Genomic DNA, 20,705 nt, shown 5'->3' on the forward strand with positions numbered 1-20,705 from the left:
CTGTCCTCTACCGCCACACGCACGCACGCACGCACGCACACACACACACACACACACACACACCGAGAGAGAGACAGAGAGAGAGAGGGAGAGAGAGAGAGAGCAAGAGAGAAAGAAACAGAGACAGATAGACAGAGAGAGAGAGCCTCTCCATCTCTCCTCCTCACCTAATCTATCATCTCTTCTCCTCACCTAATCTCTCCTCCTCACCTAATCTCTCCATCTCTCCTCCTCACCTAATCTATCATCTCTTCTCCTCACATAATCTCTCCATCTCTTCTCCTCACCTAATCTCTCCATCTCTCCTCCTCACCTAATCTATCATCTCTGCTCCTCACCTAAACTCTCATCATTCTCTTTCAATACATCTCCAACCATAACACATCTCTCTTTCAATCTCCTACCTTAACCCATCTCTCTTTCAATCCATCTCCATCCTTAACACATCTCTCTTTCAATCTCCAACCTTAACCCATCTCTCTTTCAATCCATCTCCAACCTTAACCCATCTCTCTTTCAATCTCCAACCTTAACACATCTCTCTTTCAATCCATCTCCAACCTTAACCCATCTCTCTTTCAATCTCCAACCTTAACCAATCTCTCTTTCAATCCATCTCCAACCTTAACACATCTCTCTTTCAATCTCCATCCTTAACCCATCTCTCTTTCAATCTCCAACCTTAACCCATCTCTCTTTCAATCTCCAACCTTAACCCATCTCTCTTTCAATCCATCTCCAACCTTAACCCATCTCTCTTTCAATCTCCAACCTTAACCCATCTCTCTTTCAATCTCCAACCTTAACACATCTCTCTTTCAATCCATCTCCAACCTTAATCCATCTCTCTTTCAATCTCCAACCTTAACCAATCTCTCTTTCAATCCATCTCCAACCTTAACACATCTCTCTTTCAATCTCCATCCTTAACCCATCTCTCTTTCAATCTCCAACCTTAACACATCTCTCTTTCAATCCATCTCCAACCTTAACCCATCTCTCTTTCAATCTCCAACCTTAACCAATCTCTCTTTCAATCCATCTCCAACCTTAACCCATCTCTCTTTCAATCTCCATCCTTAACCCATCTCTCTTTCAATCTCCAACCTTAACCCATCTCTCTTTCAATCTCCAACCTTAACCAATCTCTCTTTCAATCCATCTCCAACCTTAACCCATCTCTCTTTCAATCTCCATCCTTAACCCATCTCTCTTTCAATCTCCAACCTTAACCCATCTCTCTTTCAATCTCCAACCTTAACCCATCTCTCTTTCAATCCATCTCCAACCTTAACCCATCTCTCTTTCAATCTCCAACCTTAACCCATCTCTCTTTCAATCTCCAACCTTAACCCATCTCTCTTTCAATCTCCAACCTTAACCCATCTCTCTTTCAATCTCCAACCTTAACCCATCTCTCTTTCAATCTCCAACCTTAACCCATCTCTCTTTCAATCTCCATCCTTAACCCATCTCTCTTTCAATCTCCAACCTTAACCCATCTCTCTTTCAACCGTCTGTCTGTGTGTGTGTGCATGTGTGTGTGCGTATGTGTCTGTCTGTCTGTCTGCCTGTCTGTGTGTGTGTGTGTGTGTGCGTGTCTGTGCGTGCGTGCGTGTGTGTGTGTCTGTGTGTGTGTGTCTGTTTGTGTGTCTGTGTGTGTGTGTGTGTGTGTGTCTGTGTGTGTGTGTCTGTGTGTGTGTGTGTGTGTGTGTGTGATACCTGAACACCAGTGCGTTGGTGCGTCCAAGGCCCAGCACTAGACATTCAGTGATCTCTATGCTCTCAGCTCTCATCAGAGGGACCAGCTGTTTCAGGAGCCACGCCACTGACGGAGTACCTATCACCTGATCAATACACAATGAATACATCATCAATAACACACACACAGCTCTAATCACACACACACACGCACACGCACACGCACACACTCACACAACCCCCCCACCTATCCACCTACCACCCCTTCTACCTTGTTGTCGTAGGTAACACTGCCGTCAGGTGTGGTAGCAGTGATTTCAGGTGTGGAGGCTCTCAGGTGCCCAGGTGACATGATGCTGGGTTTGGCCACGCCCAGACACAGGATCAGGTAGTTCCGCCACAGAGAGATGGAGCTGTCACTGGAGCCCGCCGACGAGGTCTTCTTAGCATTCACTGGACTGCTGTAACACACACACACACACACACACACACACACACACACACACACACACACACACACACACACACACACAGACACACACACACACACACACGGTCACAGTAATAATAACAATAATAATAATTAAAGTCAACAGTTTTGCAGCAGCGTATGTGTGTGGGTGTTATACCCTGACTACACCATTCGCGTCGAGTGCAAAAAATACATTTAGAAATCTATATTATTTAATAATTGCACCCACGCTGCTCACGCGTCAATGAGCGTCTGCGTTGCCAAGGGCTAAAATAGAAGTCAGTTCTATTTCTGACACAGATCTCGCTGCAAGTCCTGCCTCTCCCATCTCCTCATTGGTTTATAGAAGCAGGTACCCAAGTGCCTTCTCGTCATTGGCTATACCCACGTGGGTAATTGAAAGATTAACTGTTTTGCCGGTTGTCGTGGTAATACTATGAAAGTGTAGATGCCAATCACCATATAAGTTCAAAGATGAAAAACCCTGGAAGAAGGAGAGATGACTAGAAACTATTCGGTTGACCGTTTTATGTGTGGATTAATTGGTGGAGTAGAGGACCTTGTGCATTTCAGGTAAAATAACAACTCAATGTTTATATCCCAGGACAAATTATCTAGCAACTGCAAGCTAGCTAAATAGGACAAATTATCTAGCAACTGCAAGCTAGCTAAATAGGACAAATTAGCTAGCAAGTGCAAGCTAGCTAGCTAAATTGCCATAAATGTTTAATGCTTTTCGACCTGTCCACAAATTAATGTAATTTGTTCAGAGATTGTTTTGATATTTTAACCGACACGCAGGTTATCGTATGCACGATACTGAACGATGGCGCACGCGCGCAGCCGGTTTGGGTCCCGTGTGTGTGTGTGTCAATAAATAGCAGCATAGTGGTCCTAATTAATGTAATCAATAATCAATGAACAACAGTGTAGTTGTCCTAATTAATGTTAGCTACAACTACTGATACAGATACAGTTACAGCTACAGATACATAACAGATACAAATACATTACAGATACAGATACATAACAGATACATAACAGATACAGATACAGATACATAACAGATACAGATACAGATACATAACAGATACATAACAGATACAGATACATAACAGATACAGATACATAACAGATACATAACAGATACATAACAGATACATAACAGATACAGATACAGATACATAACAGATACAGATACAGATACATAACAGATACAGATACATAACAGATACATAACAGATACAGATACAGATACATAACAGATACATAACAGATACAGATACATAACAGATACATAACAGATACAGATACATAACAGATACATAACAGATACAGATACAGATACATAACAGATACAGATACATAACAGATACATAACAGATACAGATACATAACAGATACAGATACATAACAGATACAGATACAGATACATAACAGATACAGATACATAACAGCTACATAACAGATACAGATACATATACATAACAGATACATAACAGCTACAGATACATAACAGATACATAACAGATACAGATACACAACAGCTACATAACAGCTACATAACAGATACAGATACAGGTACAGATACAGATAAAGCTACATACAGATACAGATAAAGCTACATACAGATACAGATAAAGCTACATACAGATACAGATACAGCTACATAACAGATACAGATACAGATACAGCTACAGATAAAAATACAGGTAAAGCTACATACAGATACAGATACAGCTACATACAGATACATACAGATACAGATACAGATAAAGCTACAAACAGAAACAGAGCTATTGCTCAGTAGGACAAAAGGGCACAGTAAGACTGGGTTTAGGTGTTCCTGTGTCTGACCATGTCTACACACATAGGTTTGTATGTGTGTGTGTGTGTGTGTGTCTGACCCCTGTGTGTTGTACGTACTTGGGGTCAACCAGCGGCAGCAGCAGCTGTAGCCTGGTGAATGCGTAGGGCCAGGCGTAGCTGAGAGCGGTAGGGCAGAGTTTGGGGAGGTGTTCCTGGCGCAGGAAGCTGTGCAGACAGAGTACCCAGGGGTCTTTGACACACTGGGCATAGATCCATACATGGCTGGGACTCTTCACATCGTAGGCACTGCTCACCAGTCTGGCTGTCCACTCCACCAACCACTGTAGGTCCACGTGGTGGCTGAGAGGGAGGGTGGACTAGAGGGGGAGGAGAGGAGAGAGGAGGGGGAGGGGAGAGGAGAGGAGGGAGTGGGGAGGAGAGAGGAGGGGAGAGGAGTGAGGAGGGGGGAGGAGAGAGGAGGGGAGAGGAGTGGAGAGAGGAGAGGAGTGGAGAGAGGAGAGGAGAGAGGAGGGGGAGGAGGGAGGAGAGGAGGGAGTGGGGAGGAGAGAGGAGGGGAGAGGAGTGGGGAGGGGGGAGGAGAGGAGAGGAGAGGAGAGGAGAGGAGAGGAGAGGAGAGGAGAGGAGAGGAGAGGAGAGGAGAGGAGAGGAGAGAGAAGGGGGGAGGTGTGGAGAGAGGAGAGAAGAGGAGAGAAGAGGAGAGGAGAGGAGAGAGGAGGGGGGAGGTGTGGAGAGGAGAGGAGAAATTAAGGAAACACACAGGCCTTGTCTACTAACCTGTCTTGTCTACCACTAAATGAAACGACATACTGTGTACTTATCATACAACATACTATCAGAACGTACTATCACCATACTACTCATCCAAACTGAGAACCATTTAATGTGAAATCACACTTGTTCCCTGCAAACATGTTATTTTTCTACAGCGCGTCTCCTATTCTAATGATCAGATTTTGTCTAAGCTGATATCAGCATGTTCTGTACATCCTGGCATTTTTCAATATGACACATACTGTAAAACCTTTTATTCTTGCACACCCAAAAAGCCTACTACGAAGAACGCAGGTATTGGTATTTGGACACACACAGACACACAGACACACACACACACAGATAGACAAACAGACGCGCGCACACACACACACACACACACACACACACACACACACACACACACAGACAAACACACACACACACACACACACACACACACACACACACACACACACACACACACACACACACACACACACACACACACACACACACACACACACACACACACACACACACACACACACACACACACACACACACACACACAGACAGAGAGAGACAGTGTGACTTACAGAGTCGGACACAGCCACGTGTACAAAGCTGTCCATAACAGCAGGACTGAGCTGGTCCATCACCTCTATCATAGGCTTGTCATCATCCTGCAGGGAGGAAGAAAGCACATGGACGTCAGTACGTTGAGTTCAATGGAAACAAACAGAAACACACAGAGTTATCAACAGAATGGACTTTAGTAATGCTTCTATCATAATGACGAGACAGACCAGTAGTCCCTATCCATAATGACTTCTTCGGCAGGCCCTATAGGAGAACCATTTGAAGAACCCTATTTTGGTTCCAGGTAGAACCCTTTTGGGTTCCAGGTAGAACCCTTTTGGGTTCCATGAAGAACCCTTTCTACAGAGGGTTCTACCTGGAACCAAAATGTTGTTCTTCAAAGGGTTCTCCAACGGGGACAATCCAAGAAGCCTTTTGGAGCCCGTTTATCTAAGTGTAGTAATACAGCTACAGCCAGTCTCCTCTCTTCCCTACTTATTTCCCCCTCCCTCCCTCCGTGCCTCTCCTCCCTCCCTGTGCATGTCAGATGGTATTGAAGAGGATGTGTATCTCCCTGAAGACAGACAGACAGTCTACCAGCCCTTCCCTCTTCTCCTTATCTCCCTCCCTCCCTCCCTCCCTACCCACCTCCCCTCATACCTCTGCGTGTCCTATAGTATTGAAGAGGATGTGTATCTCCCTGAGGACAGACAGCTAGTTTACCAGCCCTTCCCTCTTCTCCTTATCTCCCTACCTCCCCTCCCTATCTCCCTCCCTCCCTCCATACCTCTGCGTGTCCTATAGTATTGAAGAGAATGTGTATCTCCCTGAGGACAGACAGCTAGTTTACCAGCCCTTCCCTCATCTCCTTATCTCCCTCCCTCCCTCCCTCCATCCCTCCCTCCCTCCATACCTCTGCGTGTCCTATAGTATTGAAGAGAATGCGTATTTCTCTGAGAACAGACACAGCCAGTTTGCGTGTGCTGGTCTGACAGGAGCAGAGGAGCAGCAGAGCCAGGCCTTCTACAGCATGAAGCACTGAGCAGTGAGGACTACGGTCTGGTAGTCTGGGACTGGCCTGGGGAGGGAGGGAGGGAGGGAGGGAGGGAGGGAGGGAGGGAGGGAGGGAGGGAGGGAGGGAGGGAGGGAGGGAGGGAGGGAGGGAGGGAGGGAGGGAGAGTTAGATATAACACACTGAAGCAGACATGCATGTATACTCAGTAAAATACACACATAGACACACTACACACACATTGACACACTACACACACATAGATACACTACACACACAGACACACTACACACACATAGACACACTACACAAACACTACACACACACACTACACACACACACACACTACACACACATAGACACACTACACAAACATTACACACACACACACACACACACACACACACCCTACACACACTACAAACCTCAGCAGCCCGTTTGTTCCCAGGGACCTGCAGTGTGAGTCTCCACTGTGTGAGCAGTTGCAGCAGTAGTTTGATGGAGGAGTCCTGCAGACCCTGGTGTGTGTCCTGAACCTGGAGGCACACAGAGAGGGAGCCATCACACAGAGCCGGAGCCATCACACAGAGAGGGAGCCATCACACAGAGCCGGAGCCATCACACAGAGAGGGAGCCATCACACAGAGGCATCACACAGCGCAGTGAGGGAGCCATCACACAGAGAGGGAGCCATCACACAGAGAGGGAGCCATCACACAGAGAGGGAGCCATCACACAGAGGCATCACACAGAGAGGGAGCCATCACACAGAGAGGGAGCCATCACACAGAGGCATCACACAGAGAGGGAGCCATCACACAGAGAGGGAGCCATCACACAGAGAGGGAGGCATCACACAGAGCCATCACACAGAGAGGGAGCCATCACACAGAGACATCACACAGAGAGGGAGCCATCACACAGAGGCATCACACAGAGGCAGCACACAGAGCCATCACACAGAGCAGAGGGGGGGCCATCACACAGAGCAGTGAGGGAGCCATCACACAGAGAGGGAACCATCACACAGAGCCATCACACAGAGCAGTGAGGGAGCCATCACACAGAGAGGGCACCATCACACAGATCCATCACACAGAGCAGTGAGGGAGCCATCACACAGAGAGGGCACCATCACACAGACCCATCACACAGAGCAGTGAGGGAGCCATCACACAGAGCAGTGAGGGAGCCATCACACAGAGCAGTGAGGGACCCATCACACAGAGCAGTGAGGGACCCATCACACAGAGCAGTGAGGGACCCATCACACAGAGATGGAACCATCACTCAGAGAGGGAGCCATCACACAGAGCCATCACACAGGGCAGTGAGGGACCCATCACACAGAGAGGGAACCATCACTCAGAGAGGGAATCATCACACAGAAAGGGACCCATCACACAGAGAGGGAACCATCACAGATAGCCATTACACAGAGAGGGAGCCATCACACAGAGGAATCACACAGAGAGGGAGCCATCACACAGAGGCATCACACAGAGCCATCACACAGAGAGGGAGCCATCACACAGAGACATCACACAGAGCCATCACACAGAGAGGGAGCCATCACACAGAGGCATCACACAGAGGCATCACACAGAGGAATCACACAGAGGCCATCACACAGAGCAGAGGGGGGGGGGGCATCACACAGAGCAGTGAGGGAGCCATCACACAGAGCCATCACACAGAGCCATCACACAGAGGCATCACACAGAGCAGTGAGGGAGCCATCACACAGAGAGGGCACCATCACTCAGACCCATCACACAGAGCAGTGAGGGAGCCATCACACAGAGAGGGCACCATCACACAGACCCATCACACAGAGCAGTGAGGGAGCCATCACACAGAGCAGTGAGGGACCCATCACACAGAGCCATCACACAGAGCAGTGAGGGACCCATCACACAGAGAGTGAACCATCACTCAGAGAGGGAACCATCACTCAGAGAGGGAGCCATCACACAGAGCCATCACACAGAGCAGTGAGGGACCCATCACATAGAGAGGGAACCATCACACAGAGCCATCACACAGAGCAGTGAGGGAGCCATCACACAGAGAGGGCACCATCACACAGATCCATCACACAGAGCAGTGAGGGAGCCATCACACAGAGAGGGCACCATCACACAGACCCATCACACAGAGCAGTGAGGGAGCCATCACACAGAGCAGTGAGGGAGCCATCACACAGAGCAGTGAGGGACCCATCACACAGAGCAGTGAGGGACCCATCACACAGAGCAGTGAGGGACCCATCACACAGAGATGGAACCATCACTCAGAGAGGGAGCCATCACACAGAGCCATCACACAGGGCAGTGAGGGACCCATCACACAGAGAGGGAACCATCACAGATAGCCATTACACAGAGAGGGAGCCATCACACAGAGGAATCACACAGAGAGGGAGCCATCACACAGAGGCATCACACAGAGCCATCACACAGAGAGGGAGCCATCACACAGAGACATCACACAGAGCCATCACACAGAGAGGGAGCCATCACACAGAGGCATCACACAGAGGCATCACACAGAGGAATCACACAGAGGCCATCACACAGAGCAGAGGGGGGGGGGGCATCACACAGAGCAGTGAGGGAGCCATCACACAGAGAGGGAACCATCACACAGAGCCATCACACAGAGCCATCACACAGAGGCATCACACAGAGCAGTGAGGGAGCCATCACACAGAGAGGGCACCATCACTCAGACCCATCACACAGAGCAGTGAGGGAGCCATCACACAGAGAGGGCACCATCACACAGACCCATCACACAGAGCAGTGAGGGAGCCATCACACAGAGCAGTGAGGGACCCATCACACAGAGCCATCACACAGAGCAGTGAGGGACCCATCACACAGAGAGTGAACCATCACTCAGAGAGGGAACCATCACTCAGAGAGGGAGCCATCACACAGAGCCATCACACAGAGCAGTGAGGGACCCATCACATAGAGAGGGAACCATCACACAGAGCCATCACACAGAGCAGTGAGGGACCCATCACACAGAGAGGGCACCATCACACAGATCCATCACACAGAGCAGTGAGGGAGCCATCACACAGAGAGGGCACCATCACACAGACCCATCACACAGAGCAGTGAGGGAGCCATCACACAGAGCAGTGAGGGAGCCATCACACAGAGCAGTGAGGGACCCATCACACAGAGCAGTGAGGGACCCATCACACAGAGCAGTGAGGGACCCATCACACAGAGATGGAACCATCACTCAGAGAGGGAGCCATCACACAGAGCCATCACACAGGGCAGTGAGGGACCCATCACACAGAGAGGGAACCATCACAGATAGCCATTACACAGAGAGGGAGCCATCACACAGAGGAATCACACAGAGAGGGAGCCATCACACAGAGGCATCACACAGAGCCATCACACAGAGAGGGAGCCATCACACAGAGCCATCACACAGAGCCATCACACAGAGAGGGAGCCATCACACAGAGGCATCACACAGAGGCATCACACAGAGGAATCACACAGAGGCCATCACACAGAGCAGGGGGGGGGGGGGGCATCACACAGAGCAGTGAGGGAGCCATCACACAGAGAGGGAACCATCACACAGAGCCATCACACAGAGCCATCACACAGAGGCATCACACAGAGCAGTGAGGGAGCCATCACACAGAGAGGGCACCATCACTCAGACCCATCACACAGAGCAGTGAGGGAGCCATCACACAGAGAGGGCACCATCACACAGACCCATCACACAGAGCAGTGAGGGAGCCATCACACAGAGAGGGCACCATCACACAGACCCATCACACAGAGCAGTAAGGGAGCCATCACACAGAGCAGTGAGGGAGCCATCACACAGAGCAGTGAGGGACCCATCACACAGAGTAGTGAGGGACCCATCACACAGAGCAGTGAGGGACCCATCACACAGAGATGGAACCATCACTCAGAGAGGGAGCCATCACACAGAGCCATCACACAAGGCAGTGAGGGACCCATCACACAGAGAGGGAACCATCACTCAGAGAGGGAATCATCACACAGAAAGGGACCCATCACACAGAGAGGGAACCATCACAGATAGCCATTACACAGAGAGGGAGCCATCACACAGAGGAATCACACAGAGAGGGAGCCATCACACAGAGGCATCACACAGAGCCATCACACAGAGAGGGAGCCATCACACAGAGACATCACACAGAGCCATCACACAGAGAGGGAGCCATCACACAGAGGCATCACACAGAGGAATCACACAGAGGCCATCACACAGAGCAGAGGGGGGGGGGCATCACACAGAGCAGTGAGGGAGCCATCACACAGAGAGGGAACCATCACACAGAGCCATCACACAGAGCCATCACACAGAGGCATCACACAGAGCAGTGAGGGAGCCATCACACAGAGAGGGCACCATCACTCAGACCCATCACACAGAGCAGTGAGGGAGCCATCACACAGAGAGGGCACCATCACACAGACCCATCACACAGAGCAGTGAGGGAGCCATCACACAGAGCAGTGAGGGACCCATCACACAGAGCCATCACACAGAGCAGTGAGGGACCCATCACACAGAGAGTGAACCATCACTCAGAGAGGGAACCATCACTCAGAGAGGGAGCCATCACACAGAGCCATCACACAGAGCAGTGAGGGACCCATCACACAGAGAGGGAACCATCACTCAGAGAGGGAACCATCACACAGAAAGGGACCCATCACACAGAGAGGGAACCATCACAGATAGCCATCACACAGAGAGGGAGCCATCACACAGAGAAGGAGCCATCACACAGAGAGGGAGCCATCACACAGAGAAGGAGCCATCACACAGAGAAGGAGCCATCACACAGAAAGGGACCCATCACACAGAGAGGGAACCATCACAGGTAGCCATCACACAGAGAGGGAGTCATCACACAGAGAAGGAGCCATCACAGAGAGGGAGCCATCACACAGAGAAGGAGCCATCACACAGAGAAGGAGCCATCACACAGAGAAGGAGCCATCACACAGAAAGGGAACCATCACACAGAGCCATCACACAGAAAGGGGACCATCACACAAAGCCATCACACAGAGAGGGAGCCATCACACAGAGCCATCACAGAGAGGGAGCCATCACACAGAGCCATCACAGAGAGCTGAGAGGAAGCCATCACAGAGAGCTGTCAATACATGATATACTGTACATACAAGGTAGATCACAGATAAATGATATTCAGTATTTTGTCAATTCAACTGAGATATCCTCCCATGAAAATCAATGTCACTTTCAAGGTTTTAAAACTTGAATTGGAATTTCAGTTCATCCCCTGAATTGAAATGTACCTGTCAGCGTGTGAAGTGTGTGTGATTTATTTTAGAATGCATTGTTTTGAGTTATAGTGACCAATGCCGGGCGGGCAAATTGTCTGCTTTGACGCCTCTCTCAATTAGAACATGTCTCTATTTTAGCCTTTTATCATTGGTGCTGTAGTCACACGAAACAACAGCAATGTTGTCATTACTCACTATTGGAGCTCATTTGAATTGGAAAAGAGGGCTAAGAGTTGATGCTTCATCATACATATATGTAATACTCCTGGTGTTATACTTATGATGCAATACTCTTGATACGCCTGGTGCAATACTCCTGATGCAATACTCCTGATGCAATACTCCTGGTGTAATACTCCTGATGCAATACTCCTGATGCAATACTCCTGGTGTAATACTCCTGATGTAATACTGCTGGTGTAATACTCCTGATGCAATACTCCTGATGCAATACTCCTGGTGTAATACTCCTGATGTAATACTCCTGATACTCCTGGTGTAATACTCCTGATGCAATACTCCTGGTGTAATACTCCTGATGTAATACTCCTGATACTCCCGATGTAATACTCCTGATGCAATACTCCTGATACTCCTGGTGTAATACTCCCGGTGTAATACTCCTGGTGTAATACTCCTGGTGTAATACTCCTGATACTCCTGATGTAATACTCCCGGTGTAATACTCCTGGTGTAATACTCCTGGTACTCCTGATGTAATACTCCTGGTGTAATACTCCGGGTGTAATTCTCCTGATACTCCTGCTGTAATACTCCTGGTGTAATACTCCTGATAATCCTGATGTGATACTCCTGATGTAATACTCCTGATGTAATACTCCTGGTGTAATACTCCTGATAATGCTGATGTGATACTCCTGATGTAATACTCCTGATGTAATACTCCTGGTGTAATACTCCTGGTGTAATACTCCTGATAATCCTGATGTGATATTCCTGATGTAATACTCCTGATACTCCTGATGTAATACTACTGGTGTAATACTCCTGGTGTAATACTCCCGATAATCCTGATGTGATAATCCTGATGTGATACTCCTGATGTAATACTCCTGATGTAATACTCCTGATACTCCTGATGTAATACTCCTGATACTCCTGATGTAATACTCCTGATACTCCTGATGTAATACTCCTGGTGTAATACTCCTGATGTAATACTCCTGATACTCCTGATGTACTACTCCTGGTGTAATACTCATGATACTCCTGATGTAATACTCCTGGTGTAATACTCCTGATGTAATACTCCTGATGTAATACTCCTGGTGGAATACTCCTGGTGTAATACTCCTGGTGTAATACTCCTGATACTCCTGATGTAATACTCATAGTGTAATACTCATGATACTCCTGATGTAATACTCCTGATGTAATACTCCTGGTGTAATTTTCCTGATACTCCTGGTGTAATACTCCTGATACTCCAGGTGTAATAGTCCTGGTACTCCTGACGTGATGCTCCTGGTGTGATACTCCTGGTGTAATACTCCTGATACTCCTGGTGTAATACTCATGATACTCCTGGTGTAATACTCCTGATGTAATACTCCTGGTGTGATACTCCTGGTGTAATACTCCTGATGTAATACTCCTGGTGTAATACTCCTGATGTAATATTCCTGATGTAACACTCATGGTGTAATACTCCTGATGTAATACTCCTGATGTAACACTCATGGTATAATACTCCTGATGTAATACTCCTGCTGTAATACTCATGGTGTAATACTCCTGATGTAATACTCCTGATACTCCTGATGTAATACTCCTGGTGTAATACTCCTGATACTCCTGATGTAATACTTCTGGTGCAATACTCATGATACTCCTGATGTAATACTCCTGATACTCCTGCTGTAATACTCCTAGTGTAATACTCCTGATGTAATACTCCTGATACTCCTGATGTAATACTCCTGGTGTAATACTCCTGATACTCCTGGTGTAATACTCCTGGTGTAATACTCCTGATGTAATACTCCTGATGTAATACTCCTGATGTAATACTCCTGGTGTAATACTCCTGCTGTAATACTCATGCTACTGCTGGTGTAATACTCCTGTGTAATACTCCTGATGTAATACTCCCAGTGTAATACTCCTGGTGTAATACTCCTGGCACTCCTGCTGTAATACTCCTGGTGTAATACTCCTGCTGTAATACTCCTGATGTAATACTGCTGGTGTAATACTCCTGATGTAAAACTCCTGATGTAAAACTCCTGATGTAATACTCCTGGTGTAATACTCCTGATACTCCTGGTGTAAAACTCCTTATGTAATACTCCTGATGTAATACTCGTGGTGTTATGTTTTGTATGTTCATGTTGTCGTTTAGGTAAAATAATTGAGATCACTCAACAAAATGTGCATGAATACCTCTGCTCTACAATAACATATATCTGAAACATATAGTCACCTCTCGGAGCAGGAAGTGTGTATATCCAAACAGGACGTCCTCCCTCCAATCAGAGAAATCCAGCAGCAGGCTCTGCAAGGAATTCTGGGAGATGAGGCGGAGCTCGTCGTCCATGTGGACAGTCAGGCTGACAGGAGAGAGAAGGCAGAGAGGTTCTAGAATACGCCAAACATTCTAAAGATACAGTCAGACAGACAGGAGAGAGAACACAGAGAGGTTCTAGAATACGCCAAACATTCTAAAGATACAGTCAGACTGACAGGAGAGACAACACAGAGAGGTTCTAGAACATGCCACACATTCTAAAGATACAGTCAGACTGACAGGAGAAAGTAGAAACCATTAGACTCATATGAGGCAAAATATTTTGCACAAGTTATGTGTTTCAAGTTAGCGTTGCATTAGCATGACAGGAGGGTGAAGTTTTTACTGAACAAATGTTGAATATGTGACAGTTTGATAGACTGGGACTCTCACCGTGACAAAAGGTCTATGAGTTCAGGTTTGGACATGCTGTCAGGGAGGATACGAGGAATAGCTGCCACACACGTCCTGAACAGATCTATCTTAGGCTTCCTCTCCCCTCTGAGAAAGAGGGAAGGAGAGAGGGGGAGAGAGAGAGAGGGGGGGAAGAGGAGGGAGAGAGAGAGAGAGAGAGAGGGAGAGGGAGAGAGAGAGGGAGAGAGAGCGAGAGAGAGGGAGAGAGCGAGAGAGAGAGAGAGAGAGAGAGAGAGAGAGATTGAGAGGAGGGGGGGGTAAGGGTAGGACATATGGACATGAGGAGGGACAGATTAGTAATATAGTGACACTAGGACCAATCAGAAAGAGAATCTTTTTTTCCACCTAGTATTGAGTGGCTTCAACACAGTGTCATAGTAGGTAGTAAATACAGGACATACGTGATCATGTCCTCTGGTTCCTTGTTGAGCATCTGTACGTTAGTGAGCATCATACAGCGGCCCACCTCCTTGTCCAAGTGTCTCAGGATGTTGTCTATGGCCTTACGCACCTGGGAGTAGTACAGAGACATACCTAGAGAGAGAGAGAGAGAGGGAGAGAGAGAGAGAGAGAGGTAATGAGCTCCTGAACTCTTCCTGAACTTTACTAGCTATAAGGAATTTTTTAAAGAAAATATCTCATCAAGGATCATTTTATATATATATTTGATGAAAATAGTTTTTGGGCCTTACTGTTATTAGCCCATACAAATGCATTGAATAACAGATTCACTGCATGGAACAACAGATAGACCCCAGATAGACATGGACCCCAGACTCCAGATAGACATGGAGCCCAGATAGACATGGACCCCAGATAGACATAGACCCCAGATAGACATGGATCCCAGATAGACATGGAGCCCAGACCCCAGATAGGCATGGACCCCAGATAGACATGGACCCCAGACTCCAGATAGACATGGAGCCCAGATAGACATGGACCCCAGATAGACATAGACCCCAGATAGACATGGACCCCAGATAGACATGGAGCCCAGACCCCAGATAGGCATGGACCCCAGATAGACATGGACCCCAGATAGACATGGACCCCAGATAGACATAGACCCCAGATAGACATGGACCCCAGACCTCAGATAGACATGGACCCCAGATAGACATAGACCCCAGATAGACATAGACCCCGGACCCCAGATAGACATAGACCCCAGACCACAGATAGACATGGACCCCAGATAGACATGGACCACAGATAGACATAGACCCCAGATAGACATAGACCCCAGATAGACATGGACCCCAGATAGGCCTGGACCCCAGACCCCAGATAGACATAGACCCCAGATAGGCCTGGACAGTGACCTTAGGGGGTTTTAAGCACATGCTTACTAAATACTGAACGTATTTAGGCTTGCAATAACAAAGGTGTTGAATAGTTACTGACAAGACATTTCAGCATGACATTTTTCATTAATGATGTAAACATTTGTAAAAACATAATTCCACCTTGACACTATGGGGTATTGTGTGTAGGACAGTGACGCAAAAACAAATCTCTATTTATTCCATTTTATATTCAGGCTGTAACACAACAAGATGTGGAAAAGGTCAAGAGGTGTGAATACTTTCTGAAGGCCCTGTCGGTGCCAATACGATATGTACTGCGATACTCATCATTCTCAAGATTCTATATGTACTGTGATTCTCAAGATTCTATATGTGTTGTGATTCTCAAGATTCTATATGTATTGTGATTCTCAAGATTCTATATGTGTTGTGATTCTCAAGATTCTATATGTGTTGTGATTCTCAAGATTCTATATGTATTGTGATTCTCAGGATTCTATATGTATTGTGATTCTCAAGATTCTATATGTATTGTGATTCTCAAGATTCTATATGTATTGTGATTCTCAAGATTCTATATGTGTTGTGATTCTCAAGATTCTATATGTATTGTGATTCTCAAGATTCTATATGTATTGTGATTCTCAAGATTCTATATGTATTGTGATTCTCAAGATTCTATATGTATTGTGATTCTCAAGATTCTATATGTATTGTGATTCTCAAGATTCTATGTGTTGTGATTCTCAAGATTCTATATGTATTGTGATTCTCAAGATTCTATATGTATTGTGATTCTCAAGATTCTATATGTGTTGTGATTCTCAAGATTCTATATGTATTGTGATTCTCAAGATTCTATATGTATTGTGATTCTCAAGATTCTATATGTATTGTGATTCTCAAGATTCTATATGTGTTGTGATTCTCAAGATTCTATGTGTATTGTGATTCTCAAGATTCTATATGTATTGTGATTCTCAAGATTCTATATGTATTGTGATTCTCAAGATTCTATATGTATTGTGATTCTCAAGATTCTATATGTGTTGTGATTCTCAAGATTCTATATGTATTGTGATTCTCAAGATTCTATATGTATTGTGATTCTCAAGATTCTATATGTGTTGTGATTCTCAAGATTCTATATGTATTGTGATTCTCAAGATTCTATATGTATTGTGATTCTCAAGATTCTATATGTATTGTGATTCTATATGTATTGTGATTCTATATGTATTGTGATTCTATATGTATTGTGATTCTATATGTATTGTGATTCGATACTGTGATTGTATTGTGATTTGATGTTCCAAACATATTGCTCACTACATGTCTGCTGCAGAGAGGCGAGTGAGAGAACAATGGAAAATTGGTTTTGATCAGTCCCGACAATAAAAGTTCTAAAAAACATGTTGGCTCACTATTTTTTTAAAAGATGGAAAACAAGCTATAGGATGAAAAATACCAGAGTTTTGAAGCAGGTACAGCTGATTAGCGCTAGCTAACACTATCTAGCAACAGAAAGAAATAAAACAATATATTATTTTTACAAACTGATACTTGGAGACAAAGTATCGACATAATATCATATAAAATATTATTGCGATATGTAACTGTATCAATTTTTTCCCCCCCATCACTAGTGGGAGAGCGTCTCTAGTGCCACTTCATGGGGCAAATACACACACACACACACCCACAAGCTGCACACACACACAAATGCACACACACCTATGAGTTGGGCTTCGTCCTCAGTGAGCGTCTTGCTGAGGTAAGTCTTCTTCTTCTTCAGAGAGTTTCCAGAGGGCAGAGTGGCTCCAGTGTTGGGCATGGGAGGCTCCCCGTCCTTCTGCTGCAGGGCATCAGCTATCACCAGGAAGGCCCTCAGACCTATGTTCATACGCTACGGAGACACAACACACACACACAGTATTAGTATACATGGGAGGCTCCCCGTCCTTCTGCTGCAGGGCATCAGCTATCACCAGGAAGGCCCTCAGACCTATGTTCATACGCTACGGAGACACAACACACACACACAGTATTAGTATACATGGGAGGCTCCCCGTCCTTCTGCTGCAGGGCATCAGCTATCACCAGGAAGGCCCTCAGACCTATGTTCATACGCTACGGAGACACAACACAGACGCACGCACACACACACACACACACACACACACACACACACACACACACACACACACACACACACACACACACACACACACACAACACACACACACACAGTATTAGTATACATTTGAGGCTCCCCAGCCTTCTGCTATAGGCATCAGGTCAGTGGTGTAGTGTAGTTAGCGAGGCTCCTCTCTGCAAGGTCCGAACAAGGAAAACCATTTTTTAAAGGAAAATAGCTATCTACTTGAACTTCTACACATGTTAAAATGGGGCAGAGAAAATGATGCTGTTTTAAAGCTAATCTCAATGCTATTCTACACATTTTGCCAAGAGGGTGAAAGAACATTTTGCCGTTTTGCAGAAATGCAGAAATCGCTCCGCCATTTCCTGTTTGCTAAAATTCAAAAAGTTCATCTAATTTCAGTTTATGTGACAAAACAAGCAAGTAGAGAAGAATTTTACAATCTAAACCGCTGTGGAATATCTTTTAAATAACCAAAAAATATTATTTTTTCAAGCTATTTGAAGCTGGTGTACAAAACTGAAAAGTGAATAACAGTAGGCCTAGAAATAGCGTAAATAGAACATATTTACTACCGCTTCTTAGACTTGCTTTCAATGAGAATGACAGATCTATATATCTACATTTCTAAGTGAATTTGGTCAGGTCACCCAAAAAACGTTACATATTGCAGCTTTAAAGCCACTTTCCTGTAATTTAAAAATTACAAATAATTGTCCCATGGCTTATGAAATGTCTAACTGCTATCTGGAGTAGACCTGAGCTTTAGGGGCCCCGACCTGCTTGCCACTGTGTTTGTTACCTCTGGGTTGAGACTGAACGCTTTGGCAGGCTTCCCGACACACAGCAGGTCAAAGATGATCTCCTTCATGGCAAAATCGAGTCTTTCCTGAAGAGAGAGAGGAGGAGAAGAGGACCAATATTATAGAGTACTGTAGTAGTAGACGTAGTAGACACAGCAGTAGTAGTAGACACAGTAGTAGTAGTATACACAGTAGTAGTAGACACAGTAGTAGTAGACACAGTAGTAGTAGACACAGTAGTAGTAGTAGACACAGTAGTAGTAGACACAGTAGTAGTAGACACAGTATTAGTAGACACAGTAGTAGTAGTAGACACAGTAGTAGTAGACACAGTAGTAGTAGTAGACACAGTAGTAGTAGTAGACCCAGTAGTAGTAGTAGACACAGTAGTAGTAGTAGACACAGTAGTAGTAGTAGACACAGTAGTAGTAGACACAGTAGTAGTAGACACAGTAGTAGTAGTAGACACAGTAGTAGTAGACACAGTAGTAGTAGACACAGTAGTAGTAGACACAGTAGTAGTAGACACAGTAGTAGTAGTAGACACAGTAGTAGTAGTAGACACAGTAGTAGTAGACACAGTAGTAGTAGACACAGTAGTAGTAGTAGACACAGTAGTAGTAGACACAGTAGTAGTAGTAGACACAGTAGTAGTAGACACAGTAGTAGTAGTAGACACAGTAGTAGTAGTAGACACAGTAGTAGTAGTAGTAGACACAGTAGTAGACGACACAGTAGTAGTAGTAGACCCAGTAGTAGTAGTAGACACAGTAGTAGTAGTAGACACAGTAGTAGTAGTAGACACAGTAGTAGTAGTAGACACAGTAGTAGTAGTAGTAGACACAGTAGTAGACGACACAGTAGTAGTAGACACAGTAGTAGTAGACACAGTAGGCTGTCTGAGTATAAAGATGGATGTTGGTGTTGCATCACGGTGCTGGCATATCTCCATATCTCTATCTGTCTATCTGGGGTCTAAACCTCTCTTCCATATTAAGATCCTACCACGGACACCTAGGCCTGAAGGTCTATGCATGTAATGCCCTGATGTATTTAGTGCTGAAATCTCTGACAGATGAACCGTGAGGTGGACAATTATTGTTTTAGGAAAGTAAAAAAACAAAACAATCGGCTATAATGTTATATATGATACACATCCAAACACAAGGAATAGTGTTTTTATAATTAGTTCTAGGCTGTTTTGAAGGAGACTTAAATGACTATGAGGTTAAAGTGCAGATTGTCAGTCATACAGACAAGACATGCTAACCTCTCACCATTGCAAATATCATATCCCAAATAACTATTCACAAAATAATTATTCACGATTCACGATTCATTCAGGATTATCCGTATTAATTAGCATCCACATTAATGTAGAAGTGTTCAAAAACATATTATATTCTCGTGTACAATAAAAGTGACTCCAAAATGACACAATACATCATTTACCATTCATTTCTATTGGGCACAAATTCATCTGAAGAAAAAACAACCAAAAACAAACAGAAAATGCATCCAACCAGTTTGTAGAGTCACAAGCTTGTTGTAATCGTTGCATGTTAGGACTATGGGACCAAATACTAAACGTTTGACTCCTTTCATACACATATAAGTGAATTTGTCCCCATACGTTTGGTCCCCTAAAATGGGGTGACTATGTACAATAAGTGCTGTAATTTCTAAATGGTTTACCCGATAAAATACTCTCAAATTAAAGCTGACTTTGTATATAATGTCAAATGAACAAAAGTCGATTCTCATCTCCAGACAGATCAGTCTTCTCTTTTCAGAAGTAGGCATTTGC

At 45.5% G+C, this 20,705-nt stretch overlaps 1 protein-coding gene across 9 annotated transcripts in view; it reads right to left on the reverse strand.

The window, feature by feature from the left end:
• fryb (furry homolog b (Drosophila)) overlaps positions 1-20,705 on the reverse strand; it is a 247,848-nt gene that overhangs the window by 92,376 nt on the left and 134,767 nt on the right. For all 9 annotated transcript variants that reach the window (XM_036967913.1, XM_036967909.1, XM_036967914.1 and 6 more), the window contains exons 13-23: positions 18,898-18,984; positions 17,669-17,840; positions 15,026-15,158; positions 14,604-14,711; positions 14,127-14,253; positions 6,773-6,883; positions 6,249-6,413; positions 5,353-5,439; positions 4,100-4,359; positions 1,973-2,162; positions 1,723-1,847 (exon numbers count right to left, since the gene is read on the reverse strand). In XM_036967913.1, coding sequence (XP_036823808.1) covers positions 1,723-1,847; positions 1,973-2,162; positions 4,100-4,359; positions 5,353-5,439; positions 6,249-6,413; positions 6,773-6,883; positions 14,127-14,253; positions 14,604-14,711; positions 15,026-15,158; positions 17,669-17,840; positions 18,898-18,984 — 1,565 coding nt within the window. The remainder of the gene's footprint in view (positions 1-1,722; positions 1,848-1,972; positions 2,163-4,099; positions 4,360-5,352; positions 5,440-6,248; positions 6,414-6,772; positions 6,884-14,126; positions 14,254-14,603; positions 14,712-15,025; positions 15,159-17,668; positions 17,841-18,897; positions 18,985-20,705) is intronic.

The sequence above is a fragment of the Oncorhynchus mykiss genome, chromosome Y (assembly GCF_013265735.2).
Source record: "Oncorhynchus mykiss isolate Arlee chromosome Y, USDA_OmykA_1.1, whole genome shotgun sequence".
Classification (NCBI taxonomy): domain Eukaryota; kingdom Metazoa; phylum Chordata; class Actinopteri; order Salmoniformes; family Salmonidae; genus Oncorhynchus; species Oncorhynchus mykiss.